This window comes from Jatropha curcas, chromosome 9 (assembly GCF_041381405.1).
Source record: "Jatropha curcas cultivar XTBG-Jc1 chromosome 9, XTBG_Jcur_1.0, whole genome shotgun sequence".
Lineage (NCBI taxonomy): Eukaryota > Viridiplantae > Streptophyta > Magnoliopsida > Malpighiales > Euphorbiaceae > Jatropha > Jatropha curcas.
In genome coordinates this window covers 18,302,811-18,325,645 of record NC_143159.1, presented here as the reverse complement: position 1 = coordinate 18,325,645, position 22,835 = coordinate 18,302,811, and the positions used below count along the sequence as shown (strand labels likewise).

The 22,835-nt window shown below is 29.8% G+C and overlaps 2 protein-coding genes and 1 long non-coding RNA gene across 3 annotated transcripts; 1 reads left to right on the top strand and 2 right to left on the bottom strand.

Annotated features, from left to right (window-relative positions):
- Positions 1-1,773: 1,773 nt before the first annotated feature.
- LOC110009320 (hypothetical protein) lies at positions 1,774-2,673 on the bottom strand. The gene has a single exon (XM_020678766.3). It carries the CDS (start codon positions 2,613-2,615, stop codon positions 2,067-2,069), a length of 549 nt encoding a protein of 182 aa, XP_020534425.1. The 5' UTR covers positions 2,616-2,673; the 3' UTR covers positions 1,774-2,066.
- A 4,985-nt stretch (positions 2,674-7,658) lies between these two features.
- On the top strand, positions 7,659-10,074 carry LOC149493730 (uncharacterized). The gene is made up of 4 exons (XR_016322424.1): positions 7,659-7,928; positions 8,145-8,283; positions 9,010-9,092; positions 9,902-10,074. It is a non-coding gene; the product is annotated as an uncharacterized LOC149493730 (long non-coding RNA).
- A 3,757-nt stretch (positions 10,075-13,831) lies between these two features.
- On the bottom strand, positions 13,832-21,613 carry LOC105632234 (putative magnesium transporter NIPA4). Its single transcript, XM_089726084.1, has 9 exons — positions 21,116-21,613; positions 20,372-20,428; positions 18,280-18,370; positions 17,482-17,642; positions 17,230-17,357; positions 16,987-17,124; positions 16,045-16,137; positions 14,363-14,468; positions 13,832-14,268 (listed from the first exon to the last, which is right to left on the bottom strand). The coding sequence occupies exons 1-9, from the start codon at positions 21,255-21,257 to the stop codon at positions 14,162-14,164; spliced, it is 1,023 nt and encodes a 340-aa protein (XP_089582210.1). The 5' UTR covers positions 21,258-21,613; the 3' UTR covers positions 13,832-14,161.
- Positions 21,614-22,835: the final 1,222 nt, after the last annotated feature.

The following is a 22,835-nucleotide window of genomic DNA, read 5'->3' as shown; positions in this document are numbered from 1 at the left end:
TTTAGGTAAGATAATCAAGGAACGAAAAAATCTTTTGATTTTTAAAGAGTTATTTTCGAAAAATCCTTTTGATAAAGAGAGAAGAAATTAATTTTGTGCTTATATATGGATGTTCTCTCTATCCTACAATGAATCCTAAAAATCTAACCACTAAGGTCTTCAATAGTCTTCATGATCCTTGAAATTGTAGGATTTTGCCTTGTTTATTTATTACCTTCCATATATAATCTGCATAAAAATATTATTAGCACAAATAATATAATTTGAATTTATTTGTTTTATTTCAATCATCAAAATTTCGAGATAAATATTTGACCTTTGAGCCAACAGAACTCTTAATTAATCACCGAAAATTTAATTTTTTGAACTGAATTTTAACCAAACATTTATTTACCGAATCGAATTGGCTGAACGAAAGCTCGCCTCTCACAAAGTGGAATATATGATAATTAAATTAATTAATTCTCTTTTCACATATTTTATATATATATATATATATATATATATAAATGGAAACCTACGAACAGTGAATTGACAGTTTAACCATCCTCTTTTAATACTATTCCATCTTTGTCTTTTAGCTTTTTATAAGTGATTTTCACTGTTCATGCACTCTTTTCTATGGCTATTGCAGTTTCTTCATTCTTTTAACACGTGTGAAATTCTATTTTAGTTGTACCCTCTCTACACGTGTAGAGATATTATGATTTACTATGTTTTTCTCAATTTTTTCTTTTATGTTCAGGACATTCAAAATAACATCAATTTTGGAAATTAAATTGGTTTATTAACTTTAATTTTTATCACATATGTCTTCCACATATGATATTTTATTCTTTATTTTATTTTACCACAGACTAGCATTAAAAAGTTTATGTTTCAAGCATTTTAATAATTTTGCCTTAAAATCTTTTCTTTTACTATACTTTCTAAAGTTTTCACGTCCTAAATACTATAATTTATTAATAATTTATTTAAGATTTATGTCTAAAGTTTAACGGCAAAAAGAATCATTTAAATAAGTGAATATCCAATCGTTTTTTTCCATCTTTCTTTTTTTAAATTATTTTTTAATTTAATTTATGTTTCTCAAAACTAAATAAACTTAAATATTTATAAATGAACTAGTAAGTATAGATTTCAACTCTATAAAAAAATTATTGATTACATATTTATCAACTAGATTATTACTTCAAATTAAATATTTTTTTTACAAATAAAATTATCTTATAAATATTTTTTTATTAAACAAACTTTAATATTTAGTTTTGTCCATTTGGAATCACTGTATTGATGCAAATAAAAATTTTTCCTTTTGCATATACACAGGAGGTATTCAAATATAAATTTATGACTAAACTTACTTTATGAGTACATAATTATAATTTATGATATTTTATTTTAGAAATTATTCAATTCAGTTATTATTCAATTATTTTCTTACATATTTTCTAAATATAAAATTTACTAAACTATAAGAAAAATTTTTTTGACTATTCTCTAAATATAAAAATTTACTATACTATAAAATTATCATTCTATTATGTTTGTAACTATTCATTTTAATACTCTTAGATTTTTATTATTTACCACTAAATTTTTTCAATTACATTTTAATCTGAAAAGCTTTTAACGATGAAACTGAAATTTATAAGAAAAATGTGATAGATAATACTTATTTTATTTAAAAAATTTTGCTTAAATAGACATCAAACCTACCCGCAAGCAAGTGCGGGTATAATATAAAACTTGTATATTCTAAAAGAAAATAAATAATCAATCAGGCTTTGAGGAATATCCTTATCTTCTAGATAGAATCCAACAAATCAATGTAAAAGAAATGTAGAGCTTCTGTAAATTTCACCTTCATACTAATACTAATAGCAATTTCTGTGTAAATGTACAAATTGGTTTGGAACTTTTATATCTATATTACCTTCCCAGACACATGTCAGCCTGGGATTGAACGGCGCTGAGTAAAGCTTCACCATCATCATCTTCATCATCAGAATGAAGCCAAGAAATATAAACAAAAAAAAATATTCATAACCATGATTTGATCTTGATCATGATTGATTCTTGACTCGTCTGATTCGAGGGGAATGATTTTGATGAAGCAAGAAAACCCTCTTCAGGGCTTTCATGAAAACCTCAAAGCCAGCATTAGGCTTCCTTGGAGCAGAAATCATAGCACCATTATTTCTAACAGACGGTCTTAAAGATTGAATTGGAACACAACCCATATTGACCATATCATGAGAACCTGAAAATCTTGAACTATTCCCACAGCTATAGTTTCTCTTCAACATTAAGTCTTCATTAAAATCTTCCCATAACATATCCATCTTTTCTTCATCTTCCACCCAAGAAAAGCTCTTTCTTTGACCAATATTATTCTTGATTTGTTTATCTTTAAGAGGAAAACAATCTTTAAAATATTCTTCTTGGTCACTTTCTTCATTACTTTCTCTCTTTGTGCTTTTACTATGGCAAGAATCTGGAGATAACTGCCAAAGAGGTGGGGAGTCGATGGCCGCCGGGACCGTGCCCGTCAAGGTAGGGAAGCTGAAGTCTTCAGAAGTGGTCGTGGTGGTGGTAACGGTGGTGGTGGGCATGGCTTGGTTCTTGAAAAATAATAAGAGATTTGGGTATTAGAAGGATAGAAAGTTTGGTCTAAGGCACATGGTTTTTGGACATTAGTAGTTCAACCGCTACAAAACATATGTTTTGTGTTTGGTTTTTGGATGAAGAATAAGGGTATTATGGTCCCACATAATTTGATTAATGTTCCTAAATAGGAAGATTAGATTTGGATACTTGTGTGGGCCCATTAAAATTTGGAATATTGTTTTGAAATTGGATAATTTGTTAAATAATTTAACTACTTACATAGAAAGTGTAGATGTGGTGAAACTATCAAATTTAATGTATAGAACAAAGTCTTATATATTATCCAATTACCAAGAAAATGTTTTCCCTCCCTCCACGCTGTCCTTAACATAAAATAAATTGTTAAATTTAAGCTTTTTCTTCATTTTTTCCCTTATTTTTTAATTTTTTTTATTATTTTGATTATACAAATACAAGTAAAGAAAAAATGAAATTGATTACCATCAATGAAGACTTAACACATAAGTGTTTATGTAATTGAATTTGTATCAAATACACTTAATACATAAGTGTTTTTTTATTATTTTGTATAAGTGTTTATATCAAATTCACTTATATGTATTTTTTATAATCTTCATCAAATTCAAATAAATATATTATTTTTAGGCAAACTCTTTTTTATAAAAAATATCCAATGTTCGAAGTTTATTGGCCCAATTAATCCAGCTTTTTGCCAGATAGATCCATAATAGATAAATTGCATGACTTAAACTCGAAACCTCTAGTTAATGAATAAAGACTCTAGCTATCCTATCTTAACTATTGATGGTACACACTCTAGAATTAATTCAGATGAGATGATGAGAATGAAAAAAATAACTCTAGTTGCCATAAAAGAGAGAGAAAGTGTTAGGATTTTAGTTGCAAGATAAGGTATATATGAAAATTATTTTATATTTCAAATTAGAGGTATGAAATTTTTAGTGTGGGGTTTATATGAACTTAAACTCTTCGACATCGACAGTTAGCTTTTGGGATATGATTTTCCTAAAATTATAAGAATTGATATTAGACTCAATAAAAATAAAAATTATCATAAATAAATAATTTTCTATATACTAAGATAAGTTATAATACATAATTTTCATATATAAAAATAAAGACTTATAAATTAAAATAGATAATCTCTAATATCATAATATTTTACCGTCTTTAATATGATATCAATAATAATATAAATATTTTATTCAAAAAGATAATAATATAAATATTTGTTTCATAAATAATTAGATATTAATATATATCAAATTAATACTATTACATATTGTAATAAAAAAAGTAAGTTGTTTTATAAGTAAATAATACAATAAATATTCAATAATTTAAAATATACAATAATCTTAATTAATACATACCTTAATGTTTTTTTTTTCTTTTTTCATGGGTTTAGTGATCTATATAAATGAAAATAAAAAGACCAAACAGTCCTTACCAACTTAATTATATCATCGATCATATGATATTTTTTATGATATATTCATTCTTTCATAAATTTGCAGTACCAATTATGAAGTTATACATATTATTAGTAATTTGTAATATCAAATGGTATAAATGAACGGTACAAAAAAACTTTGTACATTCCAAAAACAAAACATATATAGAAATAGAATTAGCCTTTGAAAAAGGAAACTATGAACATCTCATCTACCGCCGGATTGCAAGGAGGAATTGCTTCCATTTGATTAAAGTTTTGGTTACAATTTTCCAATTTAGTGGCCTTGACTCTATTATATAGCTTTGAAAGGGATTGCAATTTGCAAATACTACACATAATTTGTATGTTGAAATTAGACAAGTCGTCATCAAGTCAAAGGCTATTACTAATTCGTCCTTTCCATGTGAATAGATAAACAAAAAGAGTTACTTATAGTAAATTTGGAGTTTTAAGCATGTATTAGAGTTTTTACTTAGATATAGAAGTTGCATGCATCAAGCTATGTTCCAAATCATTTATAGTCAGTGGCTTATAGTGCTTCTCATGAACAAAATGAGGAAGCTCTTTTCCTTTGAGAGATTGGTTGGTGGACTTTGAATTTTGAACCATGAGTTAATCCCAAGTGACTTCAATGTAAATTTATTCAAAGCAAAATATTTCTATTAGATGGTTAGGAGACAAGCAAACATAGGAGCTTATACTCTAGCTAGAGCTTCTTAGAGCTTCCTATAATTATTCTAAGAACCATGTTTGGGACGGTATACCTAATGCTTGGCCTCTATTTATCACTCAAATTAATAGAAGTTTGAGTTTTCCTTTTCCAAAAAAAAAAAAAAAAAAAAGTTAGGAAGAAAAAAAAAAGTCAAAGTTAATAAATAAAATTAAAAATCAAAATAATTTATAAAGTAAATTTAAAAAAAAAAATTATTTATTATGAAATAAGTGGATGTCCTATATGAGCTAGAAGTTTATATTTTTAATTGTTGTGAACTCTGTTTTCCTGATTTGTATAGGTTTCTATTAGAGTTCCACTTATGTAACTATATATATACATGTGGCTTCTTATCAATAATAAATATATTGTCGTAATCTCTCCATATTCTTCATATTTTCTCTTTACTTCTCTCCCTATTATTTTATAACACGTTATCAGCACGATCCATTCTACCACTACAATTTTACCTTATCGCTTTGATTTTTGTTCTATTACTCTTTTGATCAAGTCGCTTAAAGAAAGAACAATTTGTGGTTTACGACAATCAAAATTAAGATATGAGTATTTTAAATTTGTTTTCCTTTGAAAGGTAATTCTCAACGCGTTTGAGAATTTTATTATTATTAATCATAAATAAATATTTATTATGATATTAAATTACTAATTGTATATTGTAGTATTTTGATACTTAAAAACACCCACAGTTATTAATAACTATTAACTTGGATACTTGTACGTCAGTCACGGTTTTTTTTTTATTCTGAAAAAAATGAAAAAAATTGATCTAGGATTGTCACAGTTTGTTTGTGTAAAAGTTATTATTGTTAATTTTCACTTTCACATGTATTGTTGATTTTGGATTGTCAACGATTTTACTTCCTTTTCATTGTTTGTTTTTGTTGTATCGAACAATACTAACAATTTATTTTGATATTTAAAAGATCAAATATATATAATTATTACTGTTCATAGATTATAATTATGATTGCTATACAATTTCAATTAATTATTAACAATAATATACAATATTTATTAATTTCCTTTTATTAAGTATGTTTGAGATTTAGATTTGATGTCTATTGAACTACAATAACAAATTAATTATATAATATTCTATTTTAGTGAGTTCATCCTATAATATTATTATCAGCTATAGTTATTTTGTTTTGTTATAATACTATCATCTTGTCAAACCTTACAAAACTTAAATCTATGGCCCTTAGTGTTATGGGCATGAATCATTTACCATGGATCTTGAAGATATAGAAGAAAATTAAGAATAAAATCAAAATAGCATAAAGGTAATAATTTTTCTCAATTGAATATTTGATAATTAAATATCCGTTTTTTTTTTTTTTTGGAATTGTTTGAAAGAAAGGTACAATTGCTAAAGTTTCATCATAATAAAATAATTCTGCAGCATTAAGGTTATTGTTTTACTATTATAATTGTTGCTATACATTTATATATATTATCCATATGGATTATTTTATTATTGTTCTATATTAGTATGTATTATTCATGTAGTATAAATTTTGAGAATTGATTTTTTAAATACAATTAAGATATTGTTGTTATTATATTTGGAGCTATATTATCCCTTCATCTAGAATTGCCAATGATATTTATGCTTCGAATATGCTCCTAAAGTAACAAATTCAAAACAGAGGTTTTTAATATATATTTTGGATTTATTTCATATATTTTTTGTCATTGAGCAAAGTAAAGAAATCTTAGTAAAGATCATTGAGGTCGCTAATTAGATTTTGCTCCAATACCTGAAGTGAATGGAATAACATATATATGGATATAGCGATGTGTATCTAATTAAATTGGATGCATTCCCTAAAGTGAATACAATAATATATGATATTGGGTATGAACATAAACAGTGAAAAAGATATACTTATCATTGAGAATATTAATAAGATCACAATTGATATTAATGGTCTTAACAATTATGGTGGCCACATAATTAAGAATAAATTTTACCATCAGAAGTGATACAAATAATGTGATATATATGAATATTTGATTATGTACTTATGTACACTAAAATATGTTAGATCAAATTTGGCATTGGTAGTAAAAGAATATTTAAAGTCTTCAAAAAAGTATGTTTACTACCTAGAAGAATGAATTTTACGCATAATGCACTATTCCAAAGATATTCATCTAAATGGATATCATATAGAGATAATGATTGAAATAAATATGATTATAAATTGAAAGTTTACAAATCTAAATACTTTTATTATTTGGCATGATCGGTTTGGACCATCTCAATCAATAATTGTAATACCCCAAATTTTTATTTTCAAAACTTTTGAATTTTCATTAAATCAAAAATCCAGATTTATGATAATATGGGCTGTTAAGACCGAGTAATTCTAATTGAGCCTAAAGTTTTACGAATTGGGCCCAAGCCCAAAAACATATTATTTAGAATTTTCGTTTGGATAATACTTAAAATTTCGATGAAAAAAAAAAATGGAACACTAATTGTTAATCGAAAAAAAAAAAATGTGTCTATATATATGTAACTACTATATAAATTAATCAGCCTAAAATTAAATATCTTTGTTATTAATATTTTATGAATAAATTGAGAAAATATTACGGAACTGAACAAAATAATCAAATAAATTGAACCGGACCCAAAAATCAAATTAATTTTTCGAAAATCAGATAAAAAATCCATAAATCAATTGAAAAACCAAGCTAAAACCATGATTTAAACCAAACCAGACTTGAATCGACCCAAACCCCATCCACCAATTAGAAAATTCTAAAAAAAAAAAAAAAGAAAAAAAAAAAAAAAAGAAAAGAAAGAAAAGAGAAACGAGAAGAGAGACTCAGTGGTCTCTCTCTCGCTCTCCTCTCTCAACAATCCCCTCCCCTTTTCTTCTCGTTCTCCGACCACCGGCAGCCAAATCTGGCAAATAGATACTCTAAAAATATCTACTCGTCGCAAGGAGTTCTATTTAAACTTTGGTTTGCGCGATTTGAGCCCGGATTGAGAGAAATCTCAACCGAAACATTTAGCACCGTTGCAACAACTTCTCCAGCGATTTCCCATCGTTTCCGATGACTTGAGGCGTCGAGGTAGGTGTTGATCGACTCCTCTCTTCTTCCTCTTTCATTTGGTGGCCTCCTCGTCGACTGTAATAGCCGGCATCGGAAAACCCAAAATGGGTATCACCGAACCTTTCCGGTCAATTTCCGGCCAAATAGTTCACACCCACCTTGATTTGAATACATATTAGTGATCCTCTCATCGAAACGAATAAAATGATATATTGTTTGTTAATTTTGGTGAAGATTTGAATTTTCCGGCCACCGTGCACGGCGGCGGCGGCGGCGGTCCGTCGACCGGCCGGCGAGGCTCCGGCGAGGACTTCAAAGGCAGAATGTTCTCCTCTTCGCGCGGATCACGGAAATCAAATTCGATTTTTGATCGGTACACTCTAAAGCTTAATTTGCAATTTTTGAATAAATCCCGAGATAATTAATTAATGAATTTAATTAAGTAGTTAAATAAATTAAATTGGATATTGTTAAATATATTCCATGAATATTAATTATAACTATAAGATCAGTATTGAAATATAAATTTCTAGCTAATAATATTGTAAGTAAAATTTAGAAATTTTATTAGTAAGTAAATAGTTATAGAATAATTAATTATAATGAGAATTTAATTTGATTAAGAATATGCCCGATGAATAGACTGTCAATTGAATGAAAGAATGAATGATGGTTATGGCGGACGAAATGAGTTAATGTGAATTGCCCGATGGATGGGCTATGTGTTGACATGTGGATTATGTAAAATTTGGTTAGTACAGTTTATAAAGGAAATGCTGCCGAATTTTCAGTAAAGCACTTAATAAAGACTTAAATTAATCATATTCTTAATAAGTAGTGACGATTAAAATTTTAGGTATTAAGAAATATTATACAATATTATAATTATCATTAAACAATATTCCTCACCGAATAATTAGAGATTTTATCTAAAGGTTATAAATTAGAATAGTTATTTATATAAATGAGAGAACTCAGATATATATGCATATATATAACAAGTGAATTAAATGACCAGTAACCAAAATAAATAAATGAATGTGAAATATAAGTGTTTGAATTAAAATTCTTATTTAGAATTTTCTTGTTTATTTTAAAGGTTTATAGAATACCAAAATGCGAGGACAAAAGCTGGAAGCATGTGGCTAAAAAGGCAGTCCTTTTAAAGGACAATAAAGAACTGTGAGTAGTGTTAGATAACTAGTATCATCCGCCTGCATTCATGCATTCACGGCTAAATGTTATCATGCATTATTTTGTTGAATTGCCATATTATGATGCACTGTTTGTTGATATTAAAAATTGTTTGATTACTTGTGCTATGAATATACTGTGCCTTGTTTGTGTGGAATTGGGATGACGTGGACCACCATGGGTTTGTGAGGACGGTCTGTGATATGGATCCTGAATATGATATGATATGGAATTTGACCGTCGGCCGGGAAAATGGGAGATCGGCGCCCCCGTGTGCACCTGATGATATGGATTATATGGAAAATCACAGGATGGCTTCTTGTTGTTGCGCACCTGATAATCTAGATTTGATTGTAGCCCGCAGGGTGACCTCCTGTTGTGAGCACTTGATGATCTAGATTGGATGGAGACCACCGGGTTGCCTCCTGTTGGTATGGAAAAGAAAAGAGAGAATGGAAAAACAATGAGAGGACTGGTCAGTGAGGATTAGACCAGTTGGCCGTATGGGGGATCGGCTCCCTGGTGCACATGTATGAGAGGGCGAGCCATGTGTGAGGACGGCTCGTTGGGGATTCAGGTGGTGCCATTGACTAATTTCCACGTGATGTGATTAAATGAAGGTGATAATAACTGTGATTGCTGTTGTATTGTCATTTGTGTGACACTGCATGATCATAAAATTATTCGATGACTAATAAAATATTTCAGCATTTGTGTGATTGTGTGGGGTGAGAGGGTTATCTAACCCTACTCATTGAGTTTGGCGCTCACTCCTGCCTACCTTTTTTTTTTTCCAGGTAATAGAAAGGAAGGAAACCCCTATGGAGTGGAAACACTTATTATAAAAGACTGTTAATGATAGAAATAACGATGTGAATGTAAAGGTAGAGTTCCGCAATTGTATTCCAGTTGGGTTGTAAATAAATAATAAAAGTCCATATTAAATATATGAACTGTATTTTTGGATGCATATGTATAATAAGTTAATGGGCCTGAATCCATAATTATGAATAGAATGTGAAATTTAAATAAGTTAGGCTTACTACGGGCTTCGGGGGCTTTAAGCCCACCCAGGTCCTAGTGCCGGTCCGGCCCACGGAAATGGGTCGTGACAATAATGATGCGGAAAAGAAAATTTTAAATCCTTATATGGATATTTCTTGAAGAACCAGCAGTTTCTTTAAATCTAATAAATTTTTCATGCTTAGTTTATTCTCAAATCAAATTAATTATTGAGTAATCACTAAGAGTTCAAATTGAACTGCTCGCATTTTCTAGAATATATAAAGTGAAATTATTGATCAATTCATCCATCATGTGGATTATTTGGATATTATATGGATGTATTATCCATAAGGTAGTTACATGATTGTAACCTGAAGTTTGCAAATATTATTCTTAGCTTGCAACCTGAAGTTTGCAAGATTATTCACAGAATTTAATTAAACACATTTTCAGATTATGCTATTAAGCTAATTTATCTTGAGAATGATGGTGAATTTACACATCAGGCTTTTAATGATTATGGCATGTGTTGATTAAAATAATTATAGTGCAACTAGTTGTTACTTTTATTTATAATGATTTAGTAGAATTATTTGTTAAATAATTGTAATTAATTGCAAGGCAATTATTATGAGAACAAAGCTCTCTATTTTTGTAGAGCAGCATGCTATTATATATAGTAGCACTTACTCGCATCATGCCAATAAGTTTATAAGTTTTCTCTTTCATAATTGGTTTTGGATCGGAACCAAATACACATCAAGGAATTTTTAAATGTGCGCCATATATTCTAATTGTTCCCCTACAATGCATTAAGATGGATATTCGAAAGAGGTTGAACAAATATGTCGGGTATGGATTTACATCTATCTTCTAGAACTTTCAAATAAGATTTACATCTATCTTCTAGAACTTTCAAATAAGAAAGTTATTTTATGGCCAAATTTGCAAATTGTTATGGATGACGATATTAGGGGGTAAAAATAAGCAACTAGAAGCATAATTGATTAAAAAAACATATCATTATTATATTTGATCCTCATATAAGGCAGTGTGATTTTAAAAAAGTTTAAAAAATAATTCATTTGTAAAATATTATAAATTAGTTGCCAGATATATATTTACCGATCCAAAAAGAGATAATTAAAGCTCACATACTAGCTGTAAATTGCTCCTATTAGAATTGAAGTCCCTGAAGGACAAACTGCCTATGCTAATGAGTCTAAGGTAAGCCTAAAGCATGATAGACCAATCAGTTCCAAAAATAAAAATCCTAGAAAAAGAAAAGGAGCAAATATTCAAGATGGTTAAGTTCTAGAAAAGTAAATTATAGAAGAGATCCTAGACATGACTAATAAGTTTCCCGAAGAAACTCAAGTACCTAAAATCAATGCAATTATGAGATCTCTATAAATTATGTCATGTTAGGACAAATATGAAACTGATATAAAATAAACGTCGACGGTAAATATAACACTTGAAATTGTGAAAAATGATAAGGATCTTGAGCATATAGTCTATTGGAGAATATAAACATAAAATTGATTGGCCAAAATAGAACGACGCATTGGCATTTAATTTACTTGAAAAGTAAATTTTGAAATTTTAGTATGAACATCAAGAGATGTCAAGCCACTAGAATACAAATATGTATTTATGCGAAATTGAAATGAGGTCATGAGATATAAAATAAACTTATTGCACATGTCTTCTGCAAAGAACTAGCATTTATTATGAGGAAAAACACCCTCATATGGTGGATGCAATTATAATTTGATATTTGATTAATCTGGCAATTTATGAAAATTCGAAAGGTGTCTAATGAATTAGTGACTGCCTATTTATACGCTAACTTGATGTAGAAATCTATATGAAAATCCAACTAATATTATAGAGTTCTATATGGATTTTTAGATAATGATAACCATGAAATATTGAAAAAAATGCTTCAAACAAGCAAATCAAGATCCTGAGAAATATATTCAAGATTTCTATATAGAATAAAGAAATCTCAATACATACATTATAATCGCCTTAATGATATTTATGGCTGAGAAAATATTAAATTATTTTATAATTATATTGTATTTATAATATTCTTTTGTTGAGCGTCACATACTTTCATATTTTTAATATTTGCTTTATATACTATCATGAGTAAGGTGATCTCTTGATTAGTGAATATCTGTTGAAAGGATATTTTAATAATATTGTTTTATGTTCATGAATTTTTATAGAGATATTTGAATATAAATTTGTCATTATTTGATCATAAATATTTATTGGAACTCCTGAAGAACTTTCAAAGATTATAAATTCCTAAAAGAAAGAGTTTGAGATGAAAAACATTAGAAATATAAAATTTTGTCTTGGCTTGAAGATCGAGCAATTCATAAATGAAATTTTATCTATGAATCCACACATATGACTAAGTTATTAAAATGATATTATGTGGATTCTAAATGCTATGAGATCACTTGATAAGAAAATGATTATTTTTCAACTTTGAGAAAATTATGAAGAACTTATTGGCCATAAAGTATCATATCTTAGTGTAATAAAGACGCTAATGTTTCTTGCTAATCATATGACTAGATATAAGCATTTTTATAAATTTTATTTGCAAGATATAGTTCTTCTTGAATATGAAGAAATTGAATATAGTTATACGTATTTTGACATCTCCATGACATGATATATATGAGTTATATTATAACTAATACAAGGGAGAGTAAATGCGCATTATATTATTTTTCCCTTTAACCAAGGCTTTTTTTTTCCACTGGATTTTCCTGTTAAAGGTTTTTAATGAAGCAGTATTTCAACGTGTATTTAAGAAAAGAATAATGTACTCTTTTTTCTTCACTAAGATCCCACGGGATTTTTTCTTAGTAAGATTTTAACAAGGCATATTCTTTGAAGAATGGACATCCAAGGAGGAGTGTTATGAAATAAGTGGATGCCATATATAAGCTAGAAATCTATATTCTTAATTATTGCGAACTCTATCTTCCTGATTTGTGTAGAACTATCTATTAAGGTTCCACTTATGTAACTATATATATATATGACTTCTAATCAATAATAAATATAATCTCGTATCTCTCCCTATTCTCCCTATTTTCTTTTTACTTCTCTCCCTATTTTTCTATTATTTTATAACATTGTTGACATAATTAATGATAAATTCATTTTTGCATTATTAAAAATTATTTAACATTTCATTTTAATTAGTTTTTAATATATAAATAATATTCCATCTAAAATATAGTTTATATTATTAAAAAATATAAAATTAACTTATTTATATTTTTGAAATAATTCAATTCATCCAAAATAAAATATATTATTTTTAATTCTCATATATAATTAATTTTGAATTTGAATAGACAAGTTTTTTAAAAAAACCAAATCAGAAATTAATTTAAAATTTTATTATTCTTTTCTTATCATGAAAAGCATTTTCATATTTTTACTATAAGCACATATTCTGAACAAAGATTTATTTCGTTAAGAAAAACAAATGTGAGATTATGTAATTCATATTTCAAAAGGAGCAGACAGGCTTGTTAATTAGACTAACCTGGGGCATGTTTGTTAATTAAACTAACCTTTGGGTACTAAATAGTAATTTCACTATTTTTGTTAAGACTGGCAATCATAATTTTTCCTCCGAAGTGTTGTAGCATATCACCCCTCACTTCTCCAATCAATCATAAGAATATCCAGAAAATTCTGCATTTCTTTGTAAAACTGAAGCTAAGATACATTATATTGAATAATGTAAACAAAATTACAAGTCCCCAAGAGAGGGGGTGAGAGGCTTTTGCCAGTAGGCAAGATGGGGAGTTGAACATTATGTGGCAGAAGCCGAAAAGTGCTCATTTCATTTTCTATCTGAGAAGAATTCTTCTGAGAAGAATTCTTGCCATCTCCGTCATCTGAATGAACATAAAGGACCAGCTCAATGTACTTGTAACACACAAGTCGATGGCTGCGAGTCCCACACTCCCCCAGAACACATGCAAAATCTTGAACGATGAATCAGACAACTACGCCTGTCGCAGGGATTCTTGACGTCGAAGAGGGATTCCTTCAGGTTCATATGGATTCTCTTCTGCATGCTTGGAAAGGCGCAGTGGTAGAGATTGTGATGAACCTGCGGACGAAGCTCAATTTGTTGTTCACATGGATACTCTTAAGGAACTGCAAGAAAACAACCAAACATCACAGAAAAAGCCTTGAATACTAACCCTCAACCATGTCCTTCGTTTTATGAAGGAGAAAAGTTCCAGACAGGATGGTCACAAATCCACATATTTCCGTAACAATTTGAGTTGGGTTTTGTCGATCCCAGTCCTGAATTGGAAAAAGAAAACATTTAATTACGATAAAAAACAAACACAATTTTAAATGATGAAATTTAGTTACAAAAATCAGTAGAAGTACTATATATTAGTTTTCAGCTTCTAAGGAAATATTAATGACTGACAAGTAGACACTCAAAATATAAGAAATTTAGTCTTCCACAAACAAATATTCTCTTTTCTGCATGCAGAAACCCTTTCTCATATATTGTGTGTGAAGGAGAGAGTATTTCAAACTGATAAAAAATTCCAAATCGAAATTCTTAATTAACAGACATTTGAAAATGAGGATAGACAATTTCAAGCAAGAAATGAGTAAATCATTAATTCTGGAATCACCAGTAAGCCTAGGAGTTCGAGATTTATGTGTAATTTGCAAATACATAAATTAAGCATAGACACATTGTCAAAAGAGTCAAGTTGGTGACCTATCACAATCACACCTCACCTTGTCACTTGAGCAAAGCCCATTGGCATATCGAAGTCTAAACAGCAATAAGACTAACTTCCTTTGTCTACTTAAAAAGTTTTTCAGCCCTTCTATAATTACTGCATAAGCATAGAACATATTTGCTTGTTAGCAAAGCCCAACATGGCAAACATGCTGATCGTTGACCACAGCTCCTGTTCTAGAAAATTTTCAAATTTTGGCCAACCAACTCAACCCAGACTCAAGCAAACAGGAAAAAGCCATATTTAAGTGTCAAGTGAAAACAAGACCTAGTTAAGAACTACTGATGTCAATAGAGAAAAAATATATCAATCTTCTAAAGGAAAAAATATTAAAGCCCTCAAAATTTGGAGGCAATATAATGACACAGAATCAAAGGGAATCTTTTAATAACACAAAACCCAATTTCTCAAAAGACAACCAAAGGTTGAAGCAATAATGGTTTCAAAATAAAAGATCATCAACAAAGCATTCTAAAGAGCTGTATCATGCGATAATGCCATGTGATTCACTTGAATCACGTTAAGTGTACAGATGAATTCTATCAAAATAAACACGAACAAAAATTTGTTTATTTACTTTTGTATTTATCAAATATAACTCAATAGATTCAATCCTCTGCACATGCAGGTTAGACATGTAATTCAAGAAATTTGTAGCCACAAAATGTAATTTGTAGGAATAGAACAAAAAGGAATATGTAGTCAACTCCAACTGAATTAGCATTAAACTTTCTGGACTTGGAATGGTCATAGTATAGTTTAGTAACTACCATCAATTATAAAATTATGACCTAAAAAAGCTAAAGTGAGAAATAAGGTCATCACTGCTGGACACAGTGAAGGACACCTCTTTCTTTTGCATGCACGATTAACTAAATTGTCCTATTAACTTAACACTACCGGGCACCTATGTTTAAATGTCTTATTGTAGAAGAAAACTTAGTGTCACCATCAAATAACAGCTGTATAGAATTGAGACAGGGAATAGTTTTAGGAGATAAGCACTTGGTTAAGGCAACATTGAACTTAAGGTCAAAAGAAGAGAGAGAGAGAGAGAGAGAGGGAGGAGAGAATGAACCAAGAAGAAAAACAAATATTATTGGCCAAATGATTACCTTAAACATGATTACACTGGCCAAAATAGTCAAGGATGTAAACATCACATAGTATATGGGCGACACAACAGCTGTGTTGAATGTATCAAGAGCCTGCAATTAAGAGAATATAATGTAAGTTTCATGTAAAAACCGTCAAAACCACAATCCACATTGGTTTCTCGAAACATAAAATTTAGAGGCAATTTGAATCATTTGGGTACTTCTGCATTTGAAAATATCTCTGTTTATGGTACATAACTTCACTCGGTATTCAAATTTGAAGCTTGTGGATGCAAGTTGGAGGCTTTCACCATTGCATCCATCAATTTTGCGCTTTCAAGAAAACCACATACATGAAAATTTTCCTGTATATATAGAGGGGAAAAAAGACTTTGGAGTGAGCTTCTTCCCCAAATTAAGCACACAAAATCTAAAATCTTCATAAGTTGGCTCCTGGGTGCATTTGATAATATTTTATATTTTCAGCACCTAACTCAAAACAAGCTGCTTAATGTGTCAAACGAAAGATTCTACTTTTTTCTTTAAGCTAAAAAGTGGTTATTTTCTCAAGTATCATCAGGATTATTATTGCGGTTTTGAAGTTACCGAAATCCTGCAGACTCTTGCCTACAGGAAGTTCAAGGGCTCATCATGATAAATCTTGAGAGCTAAACTTAACTTCCTGGACTTCCAGATCTATCCTTTGTTAAATTACTGTTTAGCAGTGTGAGACATATGCCTAATTATCTCAATGAGTGAACTCATATGCTAAAGTGAATGAAATGCTGTTTAACCCTGATTTCAGGCTTTCTCACAGATCAATCATTCTCATGGTTTTTCAAGCACACTAGTCAAATAATTTGGTGCATTTAAAATTATCCCAGTCAGCATGTGGTCAATGCAAGAGGTTAATCCCCCAAAATTACAGGGGACTGAAAGAACACCTAAGAAAAGCAATACCTTGTTTAGATAGTTCATCTGAGTGATCACACAAGTAGCCACAAACAAAGTAAAGGCCCATGTTTGGGGGTATACTAATTGATTCATTCCTGAAAATGTTAGCTTCAGAGCAATCCCCAAAGCTTTGACACTCATTACCTGTCAGAGTGCACATGGAAAATTATGTTAACGACAGAATATGCATGAATATGTGTGAGCATAAACAGATTAATAGGAAATCAGATTCAAGAAATTGGCACATACTGATAGCGAACCCACAAGTGAACAAACTGCTATATAGACCATAACATGAGTCTGCCCATAATGGGGTATAATATGGACAATGATGATGAAAACTGCTGCTATAACACAAGTAGCATAAAATAGAAAAGCTGCAAATGGCCAAATATCTAGAATTACAATTCTTAAAGATTATAATTAACAAGGAAGATAAAAATGAAAACGGACAAGATTTCAAAATATCAAGGATCTATCATGGATAGAAGAGATGTATACCTGGCTCTGTTGCAAGGTCCCACACCTCCTTAACTGACTGAATTTCACGTTCTTGAGGAGCATGTAACACAATTGTTGTTGAACCCACAACACATAGAACGCAACCAAGAATCCCAAAAATGTGTAACCTCTCACGCAAGATAAGATGTGCTAGGGCAGCACTGCAAGAGAATTTGAAAGCTACCACTAAGACTCCATTCATTTCACGGAAAACATTTTACCAGAGAATTGTAGAACATTTTCTGGAGTTTATGATGTTTGGGGAACTAGAAAAATTACCCAACAGAAAATAATTTTCTGATTAAAGAAAAAATAGGCAATATTTAAGGAAAATACTTCTACTTATTAAGAGAGAACATTTTTCCAAATTTTAATGAACGTATAATAATGAAGAAAAACACATAAAAACACATCCATTAATCAATTCATCACCGGTAGTCATAATTACCAGTCACCACCAACCAACATCAATCATTGGTGATCATCATAATCTGGTGACCGCCAAAACTACCATTTTTAGAGGGATTCTTACTCTTATTTAACAATAAATTCAAACAAAGATATATGAAGTTTTATGACACTAAACCCTAAAAATTTTACTTGTTAATAAATTTATTTTTTAATTCTTTCTAACTAATTTATTGTAATCAAAAAACAAAAAATGAGTTCTTCAGAAAATATTTTCACAAAAAAGGTTTTCTTGGAAAAAGTTTGCTAGATTTAAGTTTCTTTCTAAAATAGATTGAGCCTAAAATCAGATAACTGAGATATCATAGTCATCCTGAAATCTTTTCTTGCCTGATAATGATGCTAAGTGCACCTAGAGGAGTGACTAGAATAGCTGGCGCAAATGCATAAGCTGCAAAGTTAGCAATTTCCCCCACAATCACTGCCATAACGACAATTATTTGTGTTAGAATGTGCAAAAGGTTTGAATAGGCTTGATACTAATAAACTTAAAGTCTATATAAATGTATACATGCAGTTATGCACAGAGATAATATATGCACTCATTTATGTAATCAAAATAAAGAAAGGACAACAAAACTAAAGAAAGAAAATATTGAATTGAATGGCAAAACTTCAAAAGGATAGTGAAAAAAGACACTAATCCAGTTGACTTGATAAGTTACATGAACCTAATCCAGTTAGAAAGCCACTAGAAAAAAGGCATGGCAATTTATCTTTTTTTTTGGAATTAAAATATCTAACTATTATGCTACTTGACTTGATTTTGTTCAGTTCAAAATTTATATAATATGCAGCAGCAATATAGAAACGGAGAAGAAACATAATATGATACATGAAAGTGCCGTTTTATAAAAGCACAGGGCGTAAAATAAGAAAATATTGCATAAGAATATGATTTCTAGCAAAGAACTCATAAATAAGACCCATAGACCTCAAGCCATCTTCTTTCAGCAGGCCACAAATATAGTCCTCAATGCTAGATTGGCAGCTCATTCAACATACTTCTAAGAATCCATCAAAAAGACTAAAGACTGCTTGTAATGCATGAAATAAGCACTGCATAATCCAAAGAATTTTGAGCATTTAGACTTGAATTTTCTTAGGTTTCCTCTTGCCTGTATCACATTAATAAATCTGCCTAACCCCCAGTTTGGAATAAATGAATTTCACAAAATTTTGTGGAATTCATTTATAAATCCAAATTTTCATGTTTGGTATGAAAAAAAAAATGAGGATTCAGTTCTATGAATTCAATTCTATGGATTTGAATATAAGTAAACCAAGTTCTACAAAAAAGATGGGATTTCCAAATTAATTCCACAAACTTAAACAATCCAAAGTTTAATGACAAAAACTATCCATTCTTCTAAAACTATTACGTCAAGAGTATTAAAAGAAATTAAAGCAAATGAATTTTCAATTTTGAATTTATTCTAAGCAAGAAAAATTCATTTATAGATGAATTCTAGATAGAATTCATTTACAAATGAATTCCACATATTGAATTCATTTATAACACACAGACACAGTGTAGGTGTCTCAATTTTTTTTCAAAGAGTTCAATGGTAAACATTTTTAAATTCTCCAAAAAGTTTTGGTCTCTAAAACATGTCCAACACCAAAAAGTGTGACATCATAGTAATTTTCCATGGTTTGGTGTATTAAGGAAGTACGTCGTACCATTTACTGAAAGCTGTAAAGAAATCAAAACACATTACACAGACCTCACAAGTTTAAATAAAATTCGTGCATCTCAAATAACACACCATCCCACCACCCTAACTCCAGGATGGGAAAAAGACAAAACAACATAGGACAACCAAACATCATCATCTTTTCCTTGAGGGGGTAGGTTCTGGGGAGCACATAGGATTTATGTAAAAAAAAAAAATGGTCAACAGTGAGTCATGTTCTTATGTCATGACAAGCATGAAGGTCAGAGCAGCTATAAAGTGTATATAAAATCATTTTCTTAAGGTTCTTGTTCTTAATAAATTAATACCATGTAGTTGAGAGGCAGATGATAAAACATGAAAGAATGTTCCCAAATATGAAACAAAAGAAAAGTAAAAATAATCAGAACAGAGACTTTGTAGCAGTACAAGAAAGAAAAAAGCATTGATCTAATAGAAAGAAGAAAGTGGAGGAATCAAAAAATGGAACATCAGTTGCCGAAGCACAGGACTGTTAAGTTGGCTACCAACCACTTTAATGGAGAGAAGTTTATCGAAAAGCCAAGAAACAATCAAGTTTTCAGAAGTCACATGCATAGAAGTCAAATTCCATGTAAATTTCAGGATCACAGCACCTGTTCCATTTTTGACATCTATTTTCAATGTTAGATTAATTTTCTGTAGGGTAAGTCTCAAATAAGAAGAATGACAAACATCTGAGGGGATAAAAAATCATACGAACTTACTTGTAATCATGCCAATCCACCAAAGTGGCTCATAGAGGTAAGAATAACCTCCAGCACCTGCAACAAAATCAATAAACTTAGATACAGTATAGCCAGATCACTTCATTATCATAAACAGAAACATTATGCAATTGCATTACCAAGAGATAACATTTCATCACAAGAGTTAGACTATTAAGATATTAAGAATACAATACAATTCTGTTCCTCAAACTCTCAATTTGTTGTGAACATTTCATTGGAGTTATGCAAATCAGCATACAAAAGAACTTACAGCTGACCCACCAAAGTTTCGCCCATGCCCAGTCTGAGCCAAGAACAGATCCGTTCCTCAGCTAATCTCAAGGAATAACAATGCCTAGCCTAACAATTATATACAACAATGAAACATCATAATCTCCCTTCTACTTAGAAATGGAAACTCGCAATTGAGAGAAAACCCATGAACATACACCTCAGATTCTAATAAACCACCAAATGTCAAACCATTTCACATTTATCAGATAACTATAGGAAAATTTTATATATCCAAAAGGGAAAAAAAAAAGTACACTTACTACCCATCTTAATGGTAAAAATCCAACAACCAAAAGAATTCCAAAATCCACATCCATAAAAGATAAAAGATGAAATTGACAATTGAATGAAAATCTCCAAAACAGCCTACTGATTGAATTCACTTCTCAGCCAAAACCAAATCCAGATGACAAAATAATAATAATAATAATAAAGAAAGCATTTTACCTGCCCTAAGACCAGAGGAACCAGCTTTCTGCAAACCCTTTTTCTTGACAATAAAACTTGCACCAATAAAGAAGCTAGAAGACAATGCCAAGACGAGTCCTTTTATGTTATCAGAAGACATTCCCTTATATGAGTCCGCCATAGCTCTAACATCAAAGGAATATCCTGTCCCTCGCCTCCAGCAAACCACCACCAACAATAACAACAATATTTCACATGAAGAAGCACTTCCATTCCATAATCATCGATTTCACCGTTTCCTTTTCATACTTTATATAATGTATACCATTACCAAGTTGTGTAAGTACGTTATTATGAACTCCAACGAAAACGTATAGAGAGAGCAAGAGATCTAGTGGAGAGATAGACAGGACAAATTGTAGGAATTGTGCCTCGAAAGGAGTAGATCGAGAGATATGGATTTGATTGTGAAAAGAGGAGAGAAGAAAATGGAAACTCAACTGGTTGTTATTTCGCTCAAGTGAAATTATAAAATAATAGTAAAATATTATATATATATATTTTAAAGATAAGTCCAATTTGCCTCTCAACTTATTGTTAAAGAAAAAAATAACAGCAAAATCGAGTTTTGTGTTCAATTAGATTTTTCATAAAGTTTCAAAAAAAAATTAGTTTTTTCATAACGTTTTTGCACCTTATGATTGCTCTTATCTTATTATTTATAGTTCTCCCTGTCCGAAGAAGATTCCCATTTTTTTTTTTTACAAATTTTAAAAAAAATGCAATTAATATAAAATAATTCATGTGTTTCTCTTTTCCACTTTTATTCACATAAGATGTAACTAAATGTAAATATGTGTAAAAGTGGATTTATTGAAGGGTAAAATAGAAAAAAAAGCTTTAAATATATACTATAAATAAAAGTGGACAATAGACATCTCAAAATGAAATAGTGGATAATTTTTATAGGACAGAAGGAATAATTTATTATTATGACCAAACGGTAATGCATTCACCAAAATCAATTATTATTTTATATAATATTAAATATTATTTATAATTTTTCTCTTGAACTAAAACCATGATTATATATTTGCATTATTATGATTATAGCTAATTAATAAAATAGTTGTCAATATTATATATATATATATATTCATCATTTATCTAAAATCCACTTTAATCATTTAATAAACATGTTTCGTTGTGTATATATATAATTGTTTTGGCAAAAAATTCAAACATATAACTAACCATCAATAACAATTTATATAGCATAATTATAACCATCTCATAATCCCATCTCGTTTGGCACCTTGAATCCCATCTCTTTGGGCATCTTGTAGTATATTAATATGATGGCAAAGAATCTCGTTAATATTCTTGGTATTTTTGATAGGGAAGCTACCAAGCCCAGACCATTCATAATGTATTCTAGAAGGTCCAAAGTTGGAGGGCAAGGAAGAGTTACAACAAAAGGATGATTACGTGGCAGAATTTAGTTAGGAAACCTCGTTGTATTTAGAAGTGAGTATGAGGTTGTGATGAGTATCTTTTGATCAGTAATTTTAAGATTGTTTTGGCGTCGGGAGTATTCTTTTGGTTGTTTTATATCTTCAATCATTTATCCTTTGTTTCTTATTTAGTTGATATTTTTTTCTTTATTTCAATTAATTGGTAGCTTCCAAGGCCTTTTTTTTTATTCCAGATCTTATTTTTTATTATTTCCATTAGAACTCTATTCTTTACTCTATCAGGT

Excerpts from the sequence above, each read along its gene's own strand:
- LOC105632234 (XM_089726084.1), bottom strand. The coding sequence starts at position 21,257 with ATGGCGGACTCATATAAGGGAATGTCTTCTGATAACATAAAAGGACTC. Across the intron at positions 17,643-18,279 it reads GCACTTAGCATCATTATCAG|TGCTGCCCTAGCACATCTTA; the intron begins GCAAGAAAAGAT and ends ATTCTCTTGCAG. Across the intron at positions 16,138-16,986 it reads AGATGAACTATCTAAACAAG|GCTCTTGATACATTCAACAC; the intron begins GTATTGCTTTTC and ends TCTTAATTGCAG.
- LOC110009320 (XM_020678766.3), bottom strand. The coding sequence starts at position 2,615 with ATGCCCACCACCACCGTTACCACCACCACGACCACTTCTGAAGACTTC.